The following is a 22,316-nucleotide window of genomic DNA, read 5'->3' on the forward strand; positions in this document are numbered from 1 at the left end:
CTCTGTGTGCTCCGCAGTGGCGGTGATGGAGGTGTCTGTGATCGACGAGGAGGGTCAGGTGTCGGAGGAGGCGGTGCAGACGTGGTGCGTGGAGGAGCAGGCCATGGAGACGGACATCGCCCTGCTGGTGCAGGTGGAGGCTCTGGAGAAGAGAGTCACCGCCGCCAGCCTACAGGTCAAGGTGAGAGGACGGCGGACGGTGGACTTGCGCTTTTCAAGCACATTTACTCACACCGCTTAGTTGCGGGCATTCCCTAAGTTCTCTAGCCATGACGATCCATATGAACAATATGGAAGAAGAACTAGTTGAACTTGTAGAGTGTTTCCTTTCATTTTTTGGGGTTGTGTTTTGTGTGAATTTCAGCATCCAGACAACGATAAGCCCATATACATTAACTGTCTTTCATGAATCGCCTATTTGATACGTTTTTTTTTTTTTTTTGATTGTCCGTTAACTTTTCATGTCCGTTAACTTCACATCTTTTGTACCATCTACCCCCAGGGCTGGACGTTTCCCGAGCCCCAGTCAGAGCGTGAAGACCTGGTCTACTACGAGCACAAAAGCCCCTCTCCAGGCGGAACAGCGCCTTCCGAAGGCTCCCGCGGGAACAACAACAGCAACTCCAACAGCAACTCTGACCGCTCAGCCTCCGACCGCTCGTCCAACGAGCGCTCGTCTTCCTCGTCGTCCTCGTCGTCCACGGGACTGCAGCGTTACCCGGACAACCCACTGGACATCGCGGTGACGCGTCTGGGCGTGCTGGAGAGCCACATCGAGCGAAGGTACCTGCAGAGCCCGCTGGGCAGCACGGTGCAGATCAGGCTGGATAACGTGGGCACGGTCACCGTGCCCGCCGGCCCCGCTCTCTCCACGGGCACGCGCGGGGAAGGGTAGGTCTCATCATCCCGCCACGTTCATCATGCTCGTCAACGTCCGTCACGTCACGTCTGTCACGTCCGTTCCGTTACGTCTGTCACGTTTTTGTTTTTGTTTTTTCTTGTCACGTCAGTCTGACAAGTTTTCGTTTTATTTTGTGCTGGGGTGCTTTTCTCAACTGCATCATAGCTAACTAAAGTGAGCAACTTACTTGCAGTGCAGTTTCCCATCGGCAGCCTACTCAGTTCCTAACTGGTTAACATCGATGCTTTGAGAAGCGGGGTCCTTTTTTGTTTTGTTTTGGTTAATGGTTTTTCGATCTATCATTTCCGTCTGTCTGTCTATCTGTCCTTTCTTGTGCTTTCCCTTCGTGCTTTGCCAGTCGCTGTCTCTCCATCTATGCGTCTATGTATCTCCCTTTTTTCTTCCTTCTCTCGTCTTTCTCCTTCTCTCCTCCTCCTCCTCTGTGCAACGTGATTTTTCGGCGTCCTGTTTTGGGGTGCGGCCTTCCTTTATCCAGACAGCCTCTACTGCTTGTGTTCAACTTCTCTTTGTTTTTTGTCTTTCGTTTGCATTTGGCTGGAGTTTCTCTTTTTTTTCTTTTGCCTCCAACAAAGCAACGTCTCTCATGAAGGCTGTGCGAATTTTTTTTTTCTTCTTTTTTTTTTTTGCATTTTGTGTTGTATCCCTGCCATTCACTCCTCCCTCGTTTCCTCTCTTCTCTCTCTTCTCTCTCTCATCCGCGTTTGTGATGTCAGCAATCTTTTGGGTGTCGTGTGGAGTTCAGGGGGATCCTTTTCTGCTTGCGTGGCTATTCCGGCGCTTTCTCATTGGGAGGGTGGGGGTGGGGGTTACTTTTATGAGCTTAAATCATCTCTATATATTTTGCTGTCCAAACTAAATGTGTTGGAGAACGGCATTCGCTTTACCACGTCAAATTTTGATCATTTTGGGAATGTGGCTTCAGCATAAAATATCTTTAAAAAAAAATAAACAAATACTGTGTTGTTCTGATCATTCACACAAAGAGACTGTTTCCGTCTCTCTCACTGAGGAAAACAGGCAGACACTGTTTTCGGCTTAATGTTACCGGGCTGAGACCTTCTGTTGTTATTGTTGTAATGTCATTCTCTGGTCCTGTGAACACAATAATCCCCACCGCTGCCTGCTCAGTTTTCTTCATGAAGCGTGTCTTCGACGCCTGCATTGCCTTCTCTATTTCATCATTATTTTGTGTTGTGTTTTTGCCGTTTGTGATTTTGCTGTTTGCTATTTGTTTACCTCTACATGGCATGTGGACAACATTGTGCTGTGTGTGTGTGGCAGCTTTGATGGGGTTCTTTGTTGCATGCATCACCAGTGTTTAGTGTGTGTTCACTGTCTGTATGTGTATGTGTCTGTGCATTTGTATGTGTATATCTATGTATGTGTATGTGTGTATGGGTCAATGACCTTTTGTTGGGCTCAGACGTCAGTTGGTACAACCACAGCTGATGCCCATCAATTAATTAGTAATTGGTAATTAATGTTGGTATTAAAGGAATATGCTTCTCAGATAAACAGCTGAAAGCAAACAAAAAAATCCATAAAATAGTGGCATTTATAGTTACAACACTCTGACGTGTGCTACTATTAAAACGTCATTTACCCATATACAGTTCATGTGGTCAACCATATCTGTATGTGTGTTTGTGGACATTTCTCCATTTCATGGGGTGGGTGTTTCTCCTTAAGCGGTGGTCTACTTCGGTGTTTCAAACTGACGTTTCCTTTGTAAATTGTGTATATTGTGGCTCTACATATTGTGTATGCATTTATTATTATGATTATCATTATCGTTGTGTGGTGATTACGTAGACTTTGGACTTCGTCTGTAATCCCTCCCAAATGTGTGTTTGTGTATTTGTGTGTGTTTGTGTATGTGTGTGTGCCTGTGTCTGTGAATATGTATGCATGTATATATTTGTGTGCTTCTTTTTTCGGTGGCTGAATGCTTTCGTTTGTTTGTGTGTGTGTGTGTGTGTGTGTGTGTGTGTGTGTGTGTGTGTGTGTGTGTGTGTGTGTGTGTGTGTGTGTGTGTGTGTGTGTGTGTGTGTGTGTGTGTGTGTGTGTGTGTGTGTGTGTGTGTGTGTGTGTGTGTGTGCATACGTGCATGGGTGTGTGTGTGTGTGTGTGTGTGTGTGCGTGGGTGTGTGCGTGCGTGTGTGTGTTTGTGTGTGTTTGCGTGTGTATGCGGCCGTGGGTGTGTGTGCATGTATACGTCCGTGTGTGTGTGTGTGTGTGTGTGTGTGTGTGTGTGTGTGTGTGTGTGTGTCTGTGTGTGTGTGTACCCCATAGTGAGGAGGAGGTGTCTGCAGGCCTGAGGCAGTGGCGTAAGGCCTTGAGCGAGGTGCGCAGCTCGTCTCAGCTGGCCATGTGTCTACAGCAGCTGCAGAAGAGCATCGCCTGGGACCGCTCCATCATGAAAGTGGTACGTGCACCATACAGAGGGAGGGTGGGGGGTGTCTGTGTGTGTCTGTATGTGTGTCTGTGTGTGTGTGTGTGTGTGTGTGTGTGTGTGTGTGTGTGTGTGTGTGTGTGTCTTCTTGTTCTTGTTTCATGTCAGCAACATGTCCCTCCGTTGTGTGTGTGTGTGTGTGTGTGTTGACTTCTCTTTCTTAGATTACTTGACTCTTATACATGCGGGTGGTCACTCAAGGGGACAAGTTGCTATCGTATGCGCAGTCAAACTCAGGGATAGTTGTTGCTATCTCTTGAGTGCACATCCCATTAGGGCTGCACGATATTAGAAAAATATGCGATACACAATAACATGACTGTATATTGCGATATCGATATTACTCGCAATATTTAACATATACATACATTAACATATACATATATTTTTCCCTCCCATTCTACACTTTATCATGTATGAAACAACTGAGAGCAATGTTTTATTTCCAACATTATTTTTATTCAGAAAAAACATGGCTAATATACAGCATCAACTTAAAATGTCAAACTTTTTAATACCTTTTTTAACCTTTTCACCAAATTGGCTGTTATTTAAAATTAAAAAGTAGCTTTCACGATATAACCAACTTTTGCGATACGTGTATCGCAAGCTGTGATATCGCGATATCGATACATTTTCGATATATCGTGCAACCCTACTGCCAATGAAAGCCACCAGATGCTTATTAAAAGTGAAGTTAGAGATTGTAGCCTTTTCTACTCAGAGAGACAGACAGACAGAACAGGGCACTGACAAAATGAGAACTGGAGTGAAAAGATGAGGGTGATATTAAAAATGTGAAGATGAGTGTGATATTAAAAATAATGTGAAATGGACATTGAGGAGTGTGGTCGAATTGGAATAAGGTGTGACATAATAATTTTGTGGGCAAAATTACCGCCGGGTGTCTCCGCGGTTAGCAGACGGTAATGAGATTTGTGTGTGTGTGTGTGTGTGTGTGTGTGTGTGTGTGTGTGTGTGTGTGTGTGTGTGTGTGTGCGTGCGATAGTGAGTGCGTTCATGCACCTGTGTCTGTGTGCCTGCCTGCTTGTGTGTGTGCTGTGCCCGTTTGTGTACCTACTGTATGTATTTTGTGTGTGTGTGTGCAAATGATAACATGATTTTGTGTGTGTGTGTGTGTGTGTGCTGCGTGTGTGTGTGTGCGTGCGTGTGTGTGCTGCGTGTGTGTGTGCGCGTGGGTGCGTGTGTGTGTGCGTGTGTGTGTGTGTGTGTGTGTGTGTGTGTGTGTGCGTGCGTGTGTGTGCGTGCGTGTGTGTGTGTGCAGTACTGTCAGATGTGCCGTAAGGGTGACAATGAGGACCTGCTGCTGCTGTGTGACGGGTGCGATAAGGGCTGCCACACCTACTGCCACAAGCCCAAGATCTTCACCATCCCTGAGGGAGACTGGTACTGCCCCGCCTGCATCACCAAGGTAGACACACACACACACACACACACACACACACACACACACACACACACACACACACACACACACACACACACACACACACACACACACACACACACACACACACACAGGGAGACTGGTTTTGCCCCGCCTGCATCAACAAGGTAGACACACACACACACACACACACACACACACACACACACAGGGAGACTGGTACTGCCCCGCCTGCAAGGTAGACACACACACACATACACTCACACACTCACAAGAGCACACACTCCCACACAGATAAAGGTTTAAGCACAAATGCACTCATACAAAAAAAGAGCACAGTCAATCAAGAGTTTCTCAGCTGGGATTAACTCTTAATTGATATCAATTTCCATATGTAGTCCAAATATATTTCTCCATAATGAGCATTACTAATTCACTGTTTATTTGTGTTTTTTTTTTTTTATCTCAAAATCTCAGGCCAGCACGCCGTCTCCCAGCAAGAGCAAGAAGGCCGCGGCTAAGCCCCCCACCCCAGCCAAGAAGAGCACCAAGGGGGGCAAGAAGCAACAGCAGCAGCCCCCTCCCCCTCCCGCTCCCGCTCCCGCACCTGACTCCCCTCCTGCCCCAGCCACCAACACCTCCACCTCCACCTCCACCTCCTCTTCTACCACTACTACTACTACTACAGCTACTACTACTACACAGGAGGCCTCCGCATCAGCCAATGGGACCACAGGGGCCCCAGAGGCTAAAGCATCAGCAGGGGCAGGGGCCTCCTCCTCCTCCACCACCACCACCATCGCCACCTCCTCCTCCTCCTCAGCGGGCCCCAGCACGCCACCCAAGAAGGGGGCCAAGGAGTCCAAGAAGAACGCCTCGCCCTCCGAGAAGGAGAAGAAGGAGAGCCCGGCGGCCGTGGTGAAGCGCGCCAAGACGGCCCGGGACAACAACCGAGACCTGGGACTCTGCAGGTGCGTACAGTACAGTACAGTAGCTCACCTTGAGGTACAGGACAAAGGCTCCAATACACCGGCCGTGATCGGTGCGAGGCGAGCGATGGAAGTAATTGACTTTGAATTGAATTGAGACAAAAGCAATTTGGCGTCTAGAGGCGATTCACGCGACAAGAGCGACAGTTTGTAGCTGAACTCCTGGGAATATTATGCAAATGAGATATGATGCGGTTCGGCGACAGCCGCTGCAGCCGCTCCAGCCAATGGGAGTGTTGGAATGCTTGCATTCTGCTTTTAACAAACTCGCTCGTATCGCTCTTACTGCACTGGGTACCAAGGACAGCAGATGAAATTTAGCATCTAGGCTAATTCTGGCATGTTTATATTGAAGATATACATTGTCCTCCTAACCAAATAAACGAATGAATGAATGAACGAACGAATGAATGAATGAATGAATGAATGAATGAATGAATGAATGAATGAATGAATGAATGAATGAATGAATGAATGAATGAAAAAAAATTCCCCATCACTGGTATTGAGTAGTAATAAAGTAAGTGTGTGTGTCTTGTCCCTCAATCCATTTTGCCCATTAATAAAGTAAGCGTGTGTGTGTCTTGTCCCTCGTCCTTAGGGTGCTCCTGGCCGAGCTGGAGCGTCACCAGGACGCCTGGCCCTTCCTGTCCCCCGTCAACCCCAAGTCCGTCCCCGGCTACCGCAAGGTCATCAAGAAGCCCATGGACTTCTCCACCATCCGCGAGAAGCTCGTCAGCAGCCAGTGAGTGCCTAGCGCTCATCTCCTCTCATCTCCCCTCACCTCATCTCATCTCATTGTCATTCACCTCACGTCAACGCATTAGCATATCCTCTATAGGCAGACACACACACACACATACACACGGGCAGAAGCATACACATACTTACAGAGGCAGGAGAATACACGCACTTGTACACACACACACACACACACACACACACACACACACACACACACACACACACACACACACACACACACACACACAGGTAGAGACATACACAGGCAGAGACATACACACACTTACACACTTGCACACATAGACACGGACGGGGACACACACAGACACAGGCGCAAACACACACAAACACGCATAGGAACACACACACGGCACATGGATATATACATACACACCCTCACACACACACACACACACACACACACACACACACACACACACACACACACACACACACACAGATTCACATGCAAACACACACATTCACACATACCCGTACACACCATTTGTAGCTCATTAGTGACTAATGAGTGCCCTGCGTTTCTCTGTTTCCACACACACGCACGCGCACACACACACACACACACACACACACACACACACACACACACACACACACACACACACACACACACACACACACACTGCCACTACAGTTATAGTTGCACTTGTTTCATATTCACTGCTTTACAAAAAAAATACTCCGCTTTTTAGTAAATGCCTGTAGCAGTAATCACAGAGGCCAGTAGACTACTAGAACCACTTTTAGGCCTCATTCCCCAGCACAAATTGAAGTACACATTACTCTGAAATAGCTATTCTTCCCACTCTGCCTACTGAAACACACATCATATAATGCTTAATGGTCCTTGTTGCATACCCAAAATCCTGTCCCTCTAAAACCCAGCGACCACAAAGAGAACGGTAGCACTCTATTAGGCTTATAGTGTTGAATCCTCTGTTGCACTGAAGCACAATTGGAGTTGCTCAAAGAAATGACCATTCTTTGCACTACTGAAGCAGACATTTCATAATGTTTAATGGCCCTTGTGTCACATCTGAAATTCAATGAGCAAAGAGAGTACTGCAGTGCTGTTGTAAAGCGTTGGATACTCCCTATTGTATTAAGAACTGCAGTACTGCTGCAAAGTGTTCTTCTGTATTGTATTGCAGATTTGGTAACACTTTATTTTTTCAGGTGCCTTTAATTAGGGGTGTAAATAATAATCGAAATGTATCGATGCATCGATCCTACGGCCGACGATTTAATCGAATCGCATCGTATCGTGGGGCATTCTTAAGTATCGAAAATAATCGAATCGCTGGCCCCTGTCCAATGCCCTAGCTCCATAAAATAAAAGAAGTGGAAACGTAATTGGAAAAAATCTTATCGAATCGAATCGTATCGTGGGGAAATTTTAAGTATCGAAAATAATCAAATCCCTGCTTTAAAGGTAGGGGTGTAAATCACTGCCTTCATGACGATACGATGCGGTATTGATTCCTTAATCGCAGTGTACGTACCGGTACTCATTAAGTACAGTGTAATAACTGGTGTAATATCATGTAAGTGTACAACTAGGGATGTTAACCGGTAACCGGTTCACCGATAGTCGACTGGATCAACTTTAACCGGTTAAAATTTTCTGCCACCGGTTAACCGGTTGTAATAATTATAATTATTATAATGATAATTTCCTCCCAAAAAATGATTATTTTGAGGTTTTAGTACGATAATTCAACATTTTCCATCTGGCAACAGTGGCTGGACATGACAGGTCCTGTCTGCGCAGCAAAAAATGGCTTATGTGAAAAATAAAAAAACAATGCTGTGCATATCAGGCACGCGAACGTTGTATAATTTAAGATTACCGGTTAACCACCGGTTAATGAGTCTCAGTAGCCGGTTAAGAGTTTTACAATTTTCGCCATCCCTACAACTGTAGTACATGTTATTACATCACATATTTTGTGTCTCTACATACCATAATGGCCACTCTGGTACTATGAAGTGGTGTATACAATACTTTGCCAAAGTTATGCATTCTTCCAGGGAGGCAAAGGGCTGAACTGTGGTCCATTTATATAAGCTTATACAAAAATACACATTGTGAGCACCATGTAATAACATGTTGTACTTACATGTTATTACACTAGTTTTTCCACTGTACACTACTTACTTAGAAAGTACAATGTTGCATGCAGTGTACATGTGGGCCCTTTGTTTTCTGTGGGCCAAAGCCAAGCTGTCTTGACACCAAGTGCCCTGTCCCCCCAGTGCGTTGTAGGGCTGTAACGATATTGTATCGAATCGAGATACATAGAGTTACAATACTATATCGTGATGCAAGAAGGCAGTATCGTGATACGCCCTTTCAAAGTTCCGTTACCCTTCCGTCCAGAAAGCAACCACATGATATGATGTGATAGTGCTATAAGCCTATAAACGATCATCAAAAAGATACATTTAAAAACCATGGGGTGTATCGAACCGTAGGTCAAAAATCGTGCTATGAACCGAATCGTGAGTTCAGTTTATCATTACAGCCCTTGTGTGTAGTATGGATATGACGTTGTGACGAATGTTTCCACAGTGTTGTACCAGAGAATCGTATATGAGAGAGAGATAAATCAGGCGGGTTCTTTTCCGGTATCCACTTTACATCGGGTGAACACCCCTTTAGGAGACCTTCGACTAGGAGACCTTCGGAGTCTTGAGGTTGAGGATAAATGGAGTCCCCTTAGCGCTGTAGATAGCGGTAGTGCAGGTCTTGTGCAAGCACCACGAAAAGAGAAGAAGAAGGAGGGACAACGCCCCCTTAGGAGACCGAATTTTGAGCACACTCCTTTGCATTGGATGGGCGGGTTTTAACATATCTTTCTCTCTTACACGATATTTGGTTGTACAAAGCCTTTGTGCACCAGCGTTCCAATTCTCTCATTGACGTCTCTTCTGGTGTTTGTTTGTGTGTGTTTTTGCAGGTACCAGAACCTAGAGACGTTCATCATCGACGTGAACCTGGTGTTTGACAACTGCGAGAAGTTCAACGAGGACAACTCGGACATTGGCAGGGCGGGACACAACATGAGGAAGTTCTTTGAGAAGCGCTGGACTGAACTGCTGAAGCAGACCAACTAGTGACGGACAAGCAGGCGCCTTCTCTCCACTTCCTCTCTCTCTCTCACCTCTCTCTCTCCCTCCCTCTTTCTCTGTCTCCTGTATCTCTTCTTCGCTTTCTCTCTCTCTATCTCTATCTCACCAACCTCCACCTCTCTTCATTGCTTCCCTCTCTCTCTCTCTCTCTCTCTCTCTCTCTCTCTCTCTCTCTCTCTCTCTCTCTCTCTCCCGCCCCCCCTCTCTCTCTGCGTTGCCCCAGCCAGTCCTTCTCTACTTTGGCAGTGGACATTTCAAAAAACACTTGATTTCAAATGGTCCTCCGTCAGGACTGACTTACAGACAAATGGACAGACATATTGACGGACGGATGGACAGAGGGACGGACGGATGGATGGACAGACATCCATCCAAGTTCAATCACTGCTGTTGTTCCAGAGGCCCACTGGAAGAGACCTTGTCTTGACCAATCAGGGTCTCTCTCTGTAGGGTCCTCTATCTAAACCACTTGATTGGTCCTCTCATACACAACCCACACACACAAGCACACACACATGCCAACACCACAACACACACACACAGACACACACACACACACACACAAATACCAACACCACAACATACACACACAGACATACATAGACACGCACACGTGTGCACACGCAAACATGCATACACACACGCGCACACGCACACACACACACACACACATACACACACACACACACACACTCGCACCCAAAGAGACCCTGACGAGGAGGGTAGGGTCTTTTGTGCAATACCATTTCCTTAAAGTCCAGGAGAGCAGGAAGAACATGGCACTGAGTCTACAACCATCAGAGCTGTAACTAGACTACAAGTAAAAAAACACTTTCCACTACCTGTAAATATATTTTTTAAAATCTTTATGGTTAATATTAATAGTGAATGTATTTAATTTTTTATTATTAATTATTTATGAAAGTAAATACATTTAAAAATGGCGAAAAAAAAGAAGAAAATTTGAGAAAAATAAAGTCCATTCTTCATTTTCTATGAAAAGGAAGAAACATTAAAAAACAAAAACACAAAAAAAAATCTGCTTAAAAAAAATCTTCTGGAATGTTTTTGTTGGTTTGTTTTTTTGTTTTTATTTTTTGTTTATTTGTGCGTGTTTTGTTGTATTCTTTCTCTTCTCCAAATATGAAAATCAAGCCAAGAAAAAAAAGGAAAAAAATCACCAGAAAAACAAAGTACTCTGTTTACACTGATCAACATGCCAGAGGTCATATGGACTATTCGAAACTCGGAGCTCGACTGTAGAAAACTGCGTCTCTCTCTCTCTCTCTCTCTCTCTCTCTCTCTCTCTCTCTCTCTCTCTCTCGCTGATCTGGCAGTGGCCACCCTCATGTATATAAACTGTCTAGTAATGTCAATATTCAGTCTGGGAATGATGATGATATGTACATAATTGTTTCAGACATCAGATATGGTTTTATTGCCTTAGGAACGATTGTAGCATTTTCCTCATGTTTAGTCTTAAGAACAAAAGGAAAAACAATAGTGATGGAACATTATATTGGTTGTCCAATTCTGCGCATACATATCCACTGCAAAAACACTGTGGTCTTCAAACTTGGTAGTGCCTACCCTAAACCAGATAGGGGTGTAGGAAGATATTTTTATTTTCATTTTTGTAACATTATTATTATTATTATTAATGTTATTATTATTATTGCTGTTTATTTTTAATATATCAAACACACCCACTTAAATGGACATACTGTATTCATATCTATCTGTGTGGAATAAAAAACATGTCAGGAGTATTTTTTCAGTGATGCCCTCCCCTCCCCCCGTCTTCGCTACCGCCCCTCCTCTCCTCTCTATCTGCCTTGCCACACAAGGGAGAATAGCAACTGTCACCACTGTGTTGTGAGCCTTCCTACCCCTCTCACTTCTCTCTCTTCTCTTCTCTTCTCTCTCTCGTTCTCGCTCTCTCTCTCTCTCGCTTTCTCTCTCTTTCCCAATCTCCGATCTTACCCATCCTTCTTATTCTCTCTCTCTCTCTCTCTCTCTCTCTCTCTCTCTCTCTCTCTCTCTCTCTCTCTTTCTATCTATCTCTTTCTCTCCTACAATGGTTATCTTGCCTCCCTCTCTCTCTCTCTCTCTCTCTCTCTCTCTCTCTCTCTCTCTCATCCCCCCCCAACTCTCTCGGTGTTGTGGCCTACTGAAGGCAGCTAGAACAGTTTTATTTTGTACCCAAGTCAGAGTACTTGAAGTAATTTTATTTAAAAGAAACAATATTGTGGGACATGAGAAAAAAAAACACACAAATGATAATTGTAGTGTTCTTTTTGTAGGAGCATTATTTTTCACTAGTATGTGTGTGAGTGTGTGGATGTGTGTGTGGCACGAGCCTATTAAAGGATGTTTTTAAACCAGCTAGCGATTCTTGTGTTGTGTGTTCTTGTTGCTACAGTAGGCCTACTTTCATTTCAGTGGCTTGTCTCTCTGTGAATACTATGTGAAAAGAAGCACATCTGGGGTGAGTTTCTCAAAAGAGAAGTTGTTAGCCTGTTAGCAACTTCGGTAGTTGTCAATGGGAAAATGCATTGAAAGCAACAAAGTAGCTAATGTAGTAAGCAACTTTGGTTTTGAGAAATTCACCCCTGTTTATTTAACTGAGGTGATCCTGGGCAAATTCGCCACTGGGGACTTGAACCCACCTCCCACCAATCAAAGCTCCAGTTGGGGCATTCCATTCCGGTGGCTTTCCAACAATAACAACAATGGTCTCCTTTGGGGCATTTTACTCAGGCGCTACCCCTACCATTCAGTATGCTACTCATCTATTTGGGACTCAAGTAGGGCAATCGTCCCACTTTACCAATGTTCACCTTATGGATAGTCGGATTTACCTGGCTGTATGTGCACTTATGTGTGTTTGCAGAGGTGTCTTCTACTGCAATGGAGTTTTAATTAGTAGATTATGTTTACCGTCATGCATTGCACTGTGTGCACTTACATGCCATTGTACTGTGGGTCACAATTCAGGCTCCACTCCATTCTCCACTTCTTCTATTCTATGTGTCTACTCTATTCTTTTGTTTTCTATTCAATTCGAGTCTTGGAGGAGGCACAGCACGATACCACTGAGATAAAGGTCTAGACCGATAGCTCGGCGCTACCAATACTGATTGAGGCTTCGGGAGGGAGGTTTACTAACGTTTCTATGCTTGTTGGCATCCGTTACATTTGACATTTTCATACCTGAAATTGGGGTATTCATTCATATTAATACAGTGCCCTCCATAATTATTGGCACCCCTGGTTGAGATGTGTTTTTTAGCTTCCAATTATTTTATTTTTTTTCTAAATAATATGGGACCTTAATGGAAAAAAAGAGAAAAATCCAACCTTCAATACAAGTGCATTTATTCAGTGGGGAAAAAATCCCACATAAAGAAATAATTATTTGACATCAAATAATGTGTGTCACAATTATTAGCACCCCTGGTGTTAATATTTTGTACAAACCCCTTTTGCCAACAAAACAGCACCTAATCTTCTCCTATAATGTTTCACAAGATGGGAAAAGACAGAAAGAGGGATCTTCAGCCATTCCTCTTTGCAGAATCTCTCTAAATCATCCAGAGACCTGGGTCCTCTCCTCTGTACTCTCCTCTTCAGCTCACCCCACAGGTTCTGAATGGGGTTGAGGTCAGGGGACTGAGATGGCCATGGGAGGAGCTTGATTTTGTGTCTGGTGAACCATTTCTGTGTAGATTTGGCCATATGTTTAGGGTCATTGTCTTGCTGAAAGACCCAGTGACGACCCAGCTTCAGCTTTCGGGCAGAGGGCAACAGATTTTGATTTAAAATGTCCTGGTATTTCAAAGCATTCATGATGCCATGCACCCTAACAAGGTTCCCAGGGCCTTTGGAAGCGAAACAGCCCCACAGCATCACTGACCCACCCCCATACTTCACAGTGGGTATGAGGTGCTTTTCAGCATGCGCATCTTTCGTGGTACGCCAGACCCACTTAGAGTGTTTGTTGCCAAAAAGCTCAATCTTGGTCTCATCTGACCAAAGCACACGGTCCCAGTTGAAGCCCCAATACCGCTTGGCGAACTCCAGACGCTTGCGTTTATGATTGTGAGTGAGGAAAGGTTTTCTCCGTGCATGCCTCCCAAACAGCTTGTTGGCGTGTAGACAGCGCCTGATGGTTGATTTGGAGACTTTGTGACCCCAGGATGCTACCATTTGGTGTAATTCTGTAACAGTGAGCTTTGGGGATCTTTTGATTTCTCTTACCATCCTCCTCACTGTGCGTGGTGGCAAAATAAACTTGGGTCCTCGTCCAGGCTTGTTTACCACTGTTCCAGTTGTTTTGAACTTCTTAATTATTCCTCTCACAGTGGATATGGGCAGCTTCAGTTGAGTGGCAATCTTCTTGTAGCCTCTGCCTGACCTGTGAAGGTCGACGCACATCTGCCTCACTTGTATGCTGTGTTCCTTTGTCTTTCCCATGTTTAAGAGTGGATAAGAGAAATGGCCTCGGTGTCACGTCATATTTATACCCCAGGGAAACAGGAAGTGATGAATTACTAATTAAATGTTCCTACATACTCTGGTAAACTTTGTAAACTACTGTAGAAATGACAGAAATGCTTCAATTATATTTATTTCCTGGGAATTGTTAAGGGTGCCAATAATTGTGGAACAGGTGATTTAATGAAAAATAATTATTTTTTAGTCAGGGATTTTTTTATTTTCTTACAATTCATTTGAGTTGAAGGCTACATTTTCCTACAATTTTCAGTGTGACAGTATTCTTCTGCAATAAACACTGAATTTATTTTAAGGCTTTTAACACATCTCAACCAGGGGTGCCAATAATTATGGAGGGCACTGTATATATAGCATTTATATTGCATATTTATGCTCCCCATTTTTGTTAACAAAGAAGCCTACCGTTAAACAAATGCTGAGAGAATGAAATTATTATTTTATTATATTATATTATATTATATTATATTATATTATATTATATTATATTAGATTATATATTATATTTCAGTGTAAATGGAAACAGTGACCTGAAACTGTCATCTTGACGGACACCAAATGGCTTCATGAAATAGACACTAAACAGCAGTTGAATTGTATGATACTGTATTATGTAGACCCATATAAATGTGTGTGTGTGTGTGTGTGTGTGTGTGTGTGTGTGTGTGTGTGTGTGTGTGTGTGTGTGTGTGTGTGTGTGTGTGTGTGTGTGTGTGTGTGAAACATAATATGTCATTATGTTCTTCTGGTCTTCACTCAAGCTTCATTTGAAGTAAAGGACTGCCATCTGCTGGCTGTGAAAGTAACCATCTTTTTATACCATCGATAAGAATGATTTTCTAATTCAGGGATGGGAACCCTTTTTCCTTGGAGGTGGCACTAAAGTCCTCCAAGGGGCGTAGTATGAACACAACGAGGATTTCTACCTGCACTTTGGGCCTTTATTGAAGTCGGCCTTAGAACAGACCCCACTAGCACCCCAAAAATATAACTTAATTGTATTGCCAATGTAATTTCTAACATATCTTTACCAAATATGTCATATTTCATGTGAAACGGCATAACATCAAAATGATGTTGGGGGCCAGATATCACGGCCTAAAGGGCTATAAATAGCCTTCGATATAGGTTCCCTATGCCTGTACAATGTTGATTTTCTTCCAAGCTACGCAGAACCTCACACTTTTATTTCTATTTATTTTATTTTTACAACAATAAACCTCTTCGGAGAGATGCCTCGAAGAATTACTTTTATTTTTACAGCAATTATTAATATTTTGAATCCAGTTTAACTCTCTTGCTCCTCCTCACACACATCTATTTCAGTTAGGCCTATGTATGACTGAGTCACTAGTCCTTTGGTTTTTTAACTATTTTTCTACCCTCAGACTCTGCTTTGAATATGAATAGCCTACACAAAGAACAGTCCCGTGGAACTCTAATGGGCAAGAGCCTAATATAGCTTAATGTTAATGTAGGCCTACCTCACAACCCCCCTCTCTCTCTCTCTCTCTCTCTCTCTCTCTCTCTCTCTCTCTCTCTCTCTCTCTCTCTCTCTCTCTCTCTCTCTCTCTCTCTCTCTCTCACACACACACACACACACACACACACACACACACACACACACACACACACTCTGGACCTTTTATTGTAGGGCAGGAGTCAGCGGGTTTCTTTCTTTCTTTTTCTTTTGCATATGTGTCTGAGTGAGTATGATGTCTTTGTTCTGAATTTGTTGTGGTGCGGGCTACTTGTAGTTCATGTGACCAGTCTTCTGGTAAACAGAAAAAACGGGAACAATGTTCTACATACGCAGCAATTCATAACCTGATGCTCGGGGTCATGTTTTCAGGCAAGTTTTATTTTGTATTTTAAGTTTATTTTGCGACGAGAATAGCCTATGCGACGAGTCTTCTGTTAAAGTGTTTTCTTAAGTAACGTCTACTTTGGCCCTGTGATCAGTTTCAGTCGTTAGACAGTTGCAATTTGATAGCCAAATGTAACCACACCCAAGGTGCTCTTTGTCTCAATTAAGTAGCCTATGACTGCATCTCCCAATTCACACCTCAGCTGCTGGTGTTCGACATTCCCCCAACCTTTTAACTCAGAAGTTTGAAGGTGTGGAGTCTTCAGTTGAGACGGCGTCCAGGCTGAAAAGGATGTCTTCCCAGTCTCGAGCTTGGCAAATGGAAGCTTTGGCCCTCTTGTACCAGATGCGCACCAAAAATGCGCGCGTCGGAGCCACGCATGGAACGATCTACGGAAGACACGTGTGCCATGGAAACTCGCCCTCGCGTCCGGAAGGTCGAAAGGTGATGACCATCGCGCAGAGGGCCAGAGCGAGCATGTTCGCGCGCCTAATGGACATTCTCTGCCAGATAATTGCAATAGAGGAAGAGATGCACGCGCATCCTCCACGGGACAGAAAATTGTTGCCAGAATTTCCAAAGGTAAGTAGAAACAATTGGGGAAATAATAAAGATAGCTACATCGATAAAGATATAACATATAGCCTAAAGATAATTTATTTGTCTCATTCTTGGATATCTCTTTGTTCCTACTTTAGGAAAGCATTGAGCTGAAGAACATTTGTTTGCGCATGGCTGAAAGGGATACAACGAATTCTCCCAGCGACCGAGATTTGCGTGATCTCCAACTGTGTTTAAAATGCATTAGCAGTAACCTTTTGATTGTGTGCAATGAGCATGTGTCCTGTAGTCTATTTGTGACCGAGAAGGTGAAGCGCCTCTGTGACACATTTCCAGAAATGTGGTGAACTGTAATGTCCATCACTCAGATGGATTGGACCGTGAGAGAGGGAGAGCAATGGACAATGACTTGGACAATGTAAATATTTTTTTGCCTTTTACCAAACTGACTTTTCCAGCATGGAGAGTGAACTATCCGGGTTGGTTGGAGAAGCAGGTTTTGCCTGCATTCCTTCAGATGATCATGTAACTACTGCCCTGTGGGTTTTCTTGAATGTCCGGTACTTTGCCCCACCCCAGAATCAAGTACAGGCCTACATTATGTGCACTGCAAGGGGCTTGTGTATTGCCATGAAACTACAAACATTTTAGAGAAACTTGTTGACATAATTGGCTGCCACTCTGTGATCTATTGCCATGAAACTACAAACATTTTAGAGAAACTTGTTGACATGATTGGCTGCCACTCTGTGATCTAACAGAATTTTTCCAGCAGCCGCTTCACCTGAATCTTGCTTGCTTGTTCCACCAGTGGGAAAGATGACAGTGAGAGGAAGATTGCTCTCAGGGACCCAGGGAAAAAAACACTGGCGGAGTCCCTCCTATAGTCTGGAAATAGGGCCCGGGGCCTAGGATCATATAGGCTCTCTCCACCACCAATACGGGGAGGGCCCTGGACCTAGGGGACAAACGCCCCTATTGCCTTTAGCGCCGCCCCTGCTTTCCACCACCCTTACAGGAGATGGCCATCAAGCCTCCAGCTTTCTTTGTTTTTTGTTTTTTTTAATCTCCCTTCTATTGTCATATTTTTCTGAACTGTGAAATGTTTTATGAGCAATATTCTTGACTGTTGAACGACACCTTGAGCGTCACACCTCTCCACACCTAAAATTCCTTTGATTTCTGTGCTTTGAATATATATTCTTGCTATTACTGTATTTCTTTAATTAATAGATCTGGATTTCTTCTTCCATTTTCTCTTTCTCTGTAGTGAAAATGATGAACGTTACAGTGTTACAGATAGGCCTAATCATACCAGAAACACCAGATGCCAAGTTGGCCAACAATAGGTCAAATTGGCCCTAAAATTGGCAATTTTTTCACTTTCATAAAAACTTACAGTAAATTAAAATGCCTCAATAATGTCTTCCTTTATTCAGCCAGGGCAATATTCAGTTGCATCAATACACCACATTACACGTTAGCGGTCATGTTGGTTTACACAGTTATAAATAGGTTTCAGGAACAATTGGGCACTCATATGGGCTGTGGGCGGTATGGGTGTGCGATGGTACTAGTCCATGTTAGGTCACCACTCAGGGCTCGAACTCACAACCAATCACATCAGCAGTTTGGAATGGTAGCACAAGTACACAAGGTCTAAGCCAGGGGTAGGGAACCTATGGCCATTTACGGCCCTTGAGGCCTGTCTTATCCGGCTCCCGACATAATTGTAATGTAGCCTAATGCAGTTTTACATGAAATTACATTTGCAACACAATTGTTATATTTTCAGGGGACCCAGTGAAAGTGGGGTCTGGGGTAAAGGTGGCCACCTTCAATGTAGGCCTAAAGTGCAGGGGGAAATCCTGGTTTGTGTTCATAGTACGGCCCTTGGAGGACTTGATAAAATTTGAAGTGGCCCCTCAAATGAAAAAGGTTTCCCACCCCTGGTCTACGCTGAGAGCTCAGTCGCTATGACAGCTATGTGAGGCTCCAGGAGAGTGGTTTACTAATATTCTACTGCCAAACTCTGCTATTGATATCCATTGCAGGTGTTTGAATTGAACTTTCTTCCATTGGATATGTAGCTCACTGTCTCTCACATTACATTTCATTTCTAAACGGAGCAGCTGATTAATACATCCTGCAGTTTCCCACAAACTAAATATACGCTGTCACTGAATTTTGTTGTATATCAGTGTCAAACACATCCATTCTCATACATTCATAGTCTGATTTTCAGAGGTGAAGTCCCACATCAATTTCAAGCAGGTCGGATGGATGTGAACTAGAGGAGTTCTTCAGTAGAGTGAACCTCCATCCCAAAGCCTCACACATATGGTAGCACTAAGCAATGGGCCTATTAGCTCAATATCGTATCTAGGCCTCCCATGCCAAAAGCTCAAGCCCAGAGTGGCAAACTGCACAGGATGACCTCGCTTATACAGGCATATGCTTATATTGACATTTCAGGCATACAGATACGAGAGCAATACAGGGAACAGCTGATGGTATGGACAAGACAAATATTTGTGCCTATACAGCAGTGGTTCTAACCTTTGTGCACCAAGCCCCAAACCCCCAACCCAAACTTCTACACATGTATACACGCTAAAAAAAGTGATGATTTAAGTGATTTGTTACATTGATTCCTGTTTGAGACATTAATCAATGCCTCAATGACTTTTAATGTGGACCAAAATGTGTTTTAATTTGGTTGTGACCTGGTCTAATTAATGTTTGCAAGCCAAATTTTTCTCACAATCTCAACACAAACTAAATTCTGTGCACCCCTTGGAATCTCCGGTGCACCCCCAGTGGATGCCCGCACCCCGAACCACTGCTATACAGTAGTCGTATATTAGGACCACTTACCCACAGGGATGACCAAAAAAGACGTACTCAAATGTTGACAGCCGTCCGTTGCACTACAGGTTGTTCAGCAGTCTGCTTGGAGGAAGAAGCTCTTCTTCACTATTCTCAAGTCAAGTCAATTCAGCTTGTATTGTCACTTTCTTCATATGCAGAAGACATACAAGGAAAACGAAATTACATTTTCTCTCTATACCATGCCAGGACAAGACATATACAAGACTGACATTTTACAGACTGACATAAAGTGCAAGACAGGACAGGTAACAGTGATGGACTATTCTGTAAGCTTCCTGCCAAATCATCACCCCCGTGTTTTAACTAAACTGTTTGGCAACAGCATAGGCAACATCCCTTGCCGCACAAGAATCACGCCTGAGGAAAGAAAGGTTCAGGAGGCCCCTCCGAATGTTTCTGTTGGCATCTCCCATGGAGAAACAAGGGTGAGGAAAAAAAGCTCCTTGTTGAGGTTGGCTTTTGAACCTCAAGCAGAGATGAAACCCCCAAGAGAGCTCATCTCTGTCAAAGCTGTCAGAGGGAGAGCTTCTGGATGTCACAGAGGTCAGTATGGGCGATAGAAAATAGGCTATGATGTAGGAAAACTGGAAGAGTTGCCCAAGGCATGTATACGTATATATTATATATATATATATATATATATATATATATATATATATATATATATATATATAGCCTATATAGCCTATATATATATATATATATATATATATATATATATATATATATATATATATTTTATTATTTTTTTATTTTAATTAATCAAAAACTGGAGAACAAGTCTGCCAGATTATGAAATACAGCCTACCACTGTAGACTTGAATACCAGTGGACAGATCTGGGAACACCAGGGGAAAGGAGAAACCATGTCTAAGATCTGATTGGACATTAAAGAGAAGGTCCATAATTGTAGCCTAGTTGAGAGATGGGTGGGGGGGAAAGAGCATCTCTGCCACTTCCACAGTGCAGCAGGTGTAGGCTAGCCTACATCAAATCAAAAGCCCATTTTATTTATTGTAGGCTAGTCTGTCCAAGGCTATTTTTGAATGTGTGTGTGTGGGTGCGTGCGTGCCTGCGCGCGCGCGCGCGCGCGTGATGGGTAGCGAGATTCTTGCTTTTGATTGAGGCGTCGAAAAAAATCTGTACAAGGCTGGCCCTCAACACAATTAAATAAACTATTAGGAAGACTTCATTGTCTTGCACTTGTCAGCATCTCTCCACAGTCCCAGGGTGCATTTCGGAAGCACGCTCGACGTCGAGCAGATGACGTGTCTGTTCGGAAAGAAAGTGGGTTACGCTGGCAGGCAGTCTCCTTATGGTAACTGTTCCGCCTTATCACCACAAATGACTTGGAACTACCAGTAGTACGTTGTTTTGCATGTAGATACCCCCGAAGGAACAGCTAGGTTGTCCATTGCACGAAAATGTGCATCTTACGGCGCGCTCACTCTATTTTAAGCGTATTACTTGTGGCTGGAGTCTTGCACTACGCGACAAGTTTCTATCTTCCGGGTTTGGCCCCTGTTAGTTTTTGTGAAAAAGATGCTGGGAAAGAGAACGAAGTACCTGACTGCAAGGTATGTTATTTTGTGTTGCTGTTCTCATTACACACTGTGGCTCACGCCAAACTGTCGATCAGGGCTGTATTAACTTTGTTTTGACACTGTCAAACTGCCACTGCTCTTAAGCTACATCCAATTTAGCCTCATGCTAGCAGGTTAACCATAGCTGATGTTATCCCTTGTTTTAGCGATCTCTGGTTCTAGTCAGGCTACTAGCTTCTTATGTCGTGTTTTGGTCATCTGTGAAGCCACTGTAAGATCAGTTTGAATCGCAGGGTGGCAATTTGCGCCCTTACATGTTAGATTAGATTGTCACTGACGCACTAGATGACAAAACATTAGCATCTGGTTCCACCTGATTTACTGACCTAAGAGCTAGCTAAAATGCTAACTGGCTAGGAAGCTAACAGCAAATAACTTGTCGAAGGCTGTCTGACAGGTTAGCACACGGACTCTAGGTAGTTATCTATTACATGAGTCCTGAAACAATGCACTAAAGCTATGTTTTCACTGCAGCCGCGTAAGAAACACATGGGCAGGTTCGTCTACATGTAACTGACAATGTGTTCCGATAACATTAATGTATTGCTGGTTGTGTTTAGCCATTCGTAAAGCTAGAAATGTCAAAAAGTGATGGTGTCGCGGAGATCACAGTCCCTCACACCGTGTGACTTGTTTGTCAAGGATCTAGAACTCTCTCCGTGTGATTGTCTAACTAATCTGCATGTCCGGTGTTTTTTCCTTAGTCCACCATTGAGCTGTTTGTGAACAGGCTGGATTCAGTGGAGTCTGTCCTGCCATATGAGTACACAGCGTAAGTAACTTGTTTCGAATGCATGATCTTCTGTCTGATGTTGAAGAGGGGCATGTGGATAGCGAGAGATGTTTTCTACCCAGACGCTGGCAGACGTGGAGTTATATCAGAGAATGTTACAATAATTCCTAGTTTTGTTAAATACAGTCTCCCATAACCATACACAGCTTCAACCAAATCGGTGTTACTTCAAAGAAACTCCGATATGAATGTTATACTTTGCCCCAACTAACCACAGTAGGCTACATCCATTCGAGCAGTCTTCTCATGCATTCTCCAATGCCTCCATCCAGGCAACGCTTTCATTACACGAGCTTCTCCCGCATACTTAAGATTCTCTAACCAGCACCTCCTTATAACGAAGTTGTGCATCAGGTTAGGTAGAGGTTCAAATATGAGGCTAATCTGTGGCGAGGCAGCCTAGCATTGTGAAGAA

General features: G+C 43.8%; 3 protein-coding genes across 11 annotated transcripts in view; all 3 read left to right on the forward strand.

Moving 5' to 3' along the window:
* The window catches only part of LOC134459663 (bromodomain adjacent to zinc finger domain protein 2B-like), a 224,479-nt gene extending 212,427 nt beyond the window's left edge, over positions 1–12,052 (forward strand). For 7 of the 9 annotated variants that reach the window (XM_063212034.1, XM_063212033.1, XM_063212035.1 and 4 more), the window contains 7 exons: positions 18–181; positions 503–891; positions 3,215–3,347; positions 4,660–4,806; positions 5,260–5,753; positions 6,373–6,516; positions 9,497–12,052. In XM_063212034.1, the coding sequence (XP_063068104.1) occupies positions 18–181; positions 503–891; positions 3,215–3,347; positions 4,660–4,806; positions 5,260–5,753; positions 6,373–6,516; positions 9,497–9,653 (1,628 nt within the window). In that variant the 3' untranslated portion in view covers positions 9,654–12,052. The remainder of the gene's footprint in view (positions 1–17; positions 182–502; positions 892–3,214; positions 3,348–4,659; positions 4,807–5,259; positions 5,754–6,372; positions 6,517–9,496) is intronic. The other 2 variants (XM_063212039.1, XM_063212041.1) reach the window with 1 other exon arrangement.
* A 4,330-nt stretch (positions 12,053–16,382) lies between these two features.
* Positions 16,383–17,243, forward strand: dleu7 (deleted in lymphocytic leukemia 7). Its single transcript, XM_063212624.1, has 2 exons — positions 16,383–16,633; positions 16,750–17,243. Exons 1-2 carry the CDS (start codon positions 16,397–16,399, stop codon positions 16,957–16,959), a joined length of 447 nt encoding a protein of 148 aa, XP_063068694.1. The 5' UTR covers positions 16,383–16,396; the 3' UTR covers positions 16,960–17,243.
* Positions 17,244–20,766: 3,523 nt separating this feature from the next.
* tm9sf2 (transmembrane 9 superfamily member 2) overlaps positions 20,767–22,316 on the forward strand; it is a 40,154-nt gene continuing 38,604 nt past the window's right edge. The window contains exons 1-2 of the mRNA XM_063212032.1: positions 20,767–21,081; positions 21,813–21,880. Coding sequence (XP_063068102.1) covers positions 20,929–21,081; positions 21,813–21,880 — 221 coding nt within the window. The 5' untranslated portion in view covers positions 20,767–20,928. The remainder of the gene's footprint in view (positions 21,082–21,812; positions 21,881–22,316) is intronic.

The sequence above is a fragment of the Engraulis encrasicolus genome, chromosome 12 (assembly GCF_034702125.1).
Source record: "Engraulis encrasicolus isolate BLACKSEA-1 chromosome 12, IST_EnEncr_1.0, whole genome shotgun sequence".
Lineage (NCBI taxonomy): Eukaryota > Metazoa > Chordata > Actinopteri > Clupeiformes > Engraulidae > Engraulis > Engraulis encrasicolus.

Bases quoted from the DNA above. Each gene is read 5' to 3' on its own strand.
- dleu7 (XM_063212624.1), top strand. From the start codon at position 16,397: ATGCGCACCAAAAATGCGCGCGTCGGAGCCACGCATGGAACGATCTAC. The intron at 16,634-16,749 runs GTAAGTAGAAAC...TTCCTACTTTAG, and splicing joins TGTTGCCAGAATTTCCAAAG to GAAAGCATTGAGCTGAAGAA.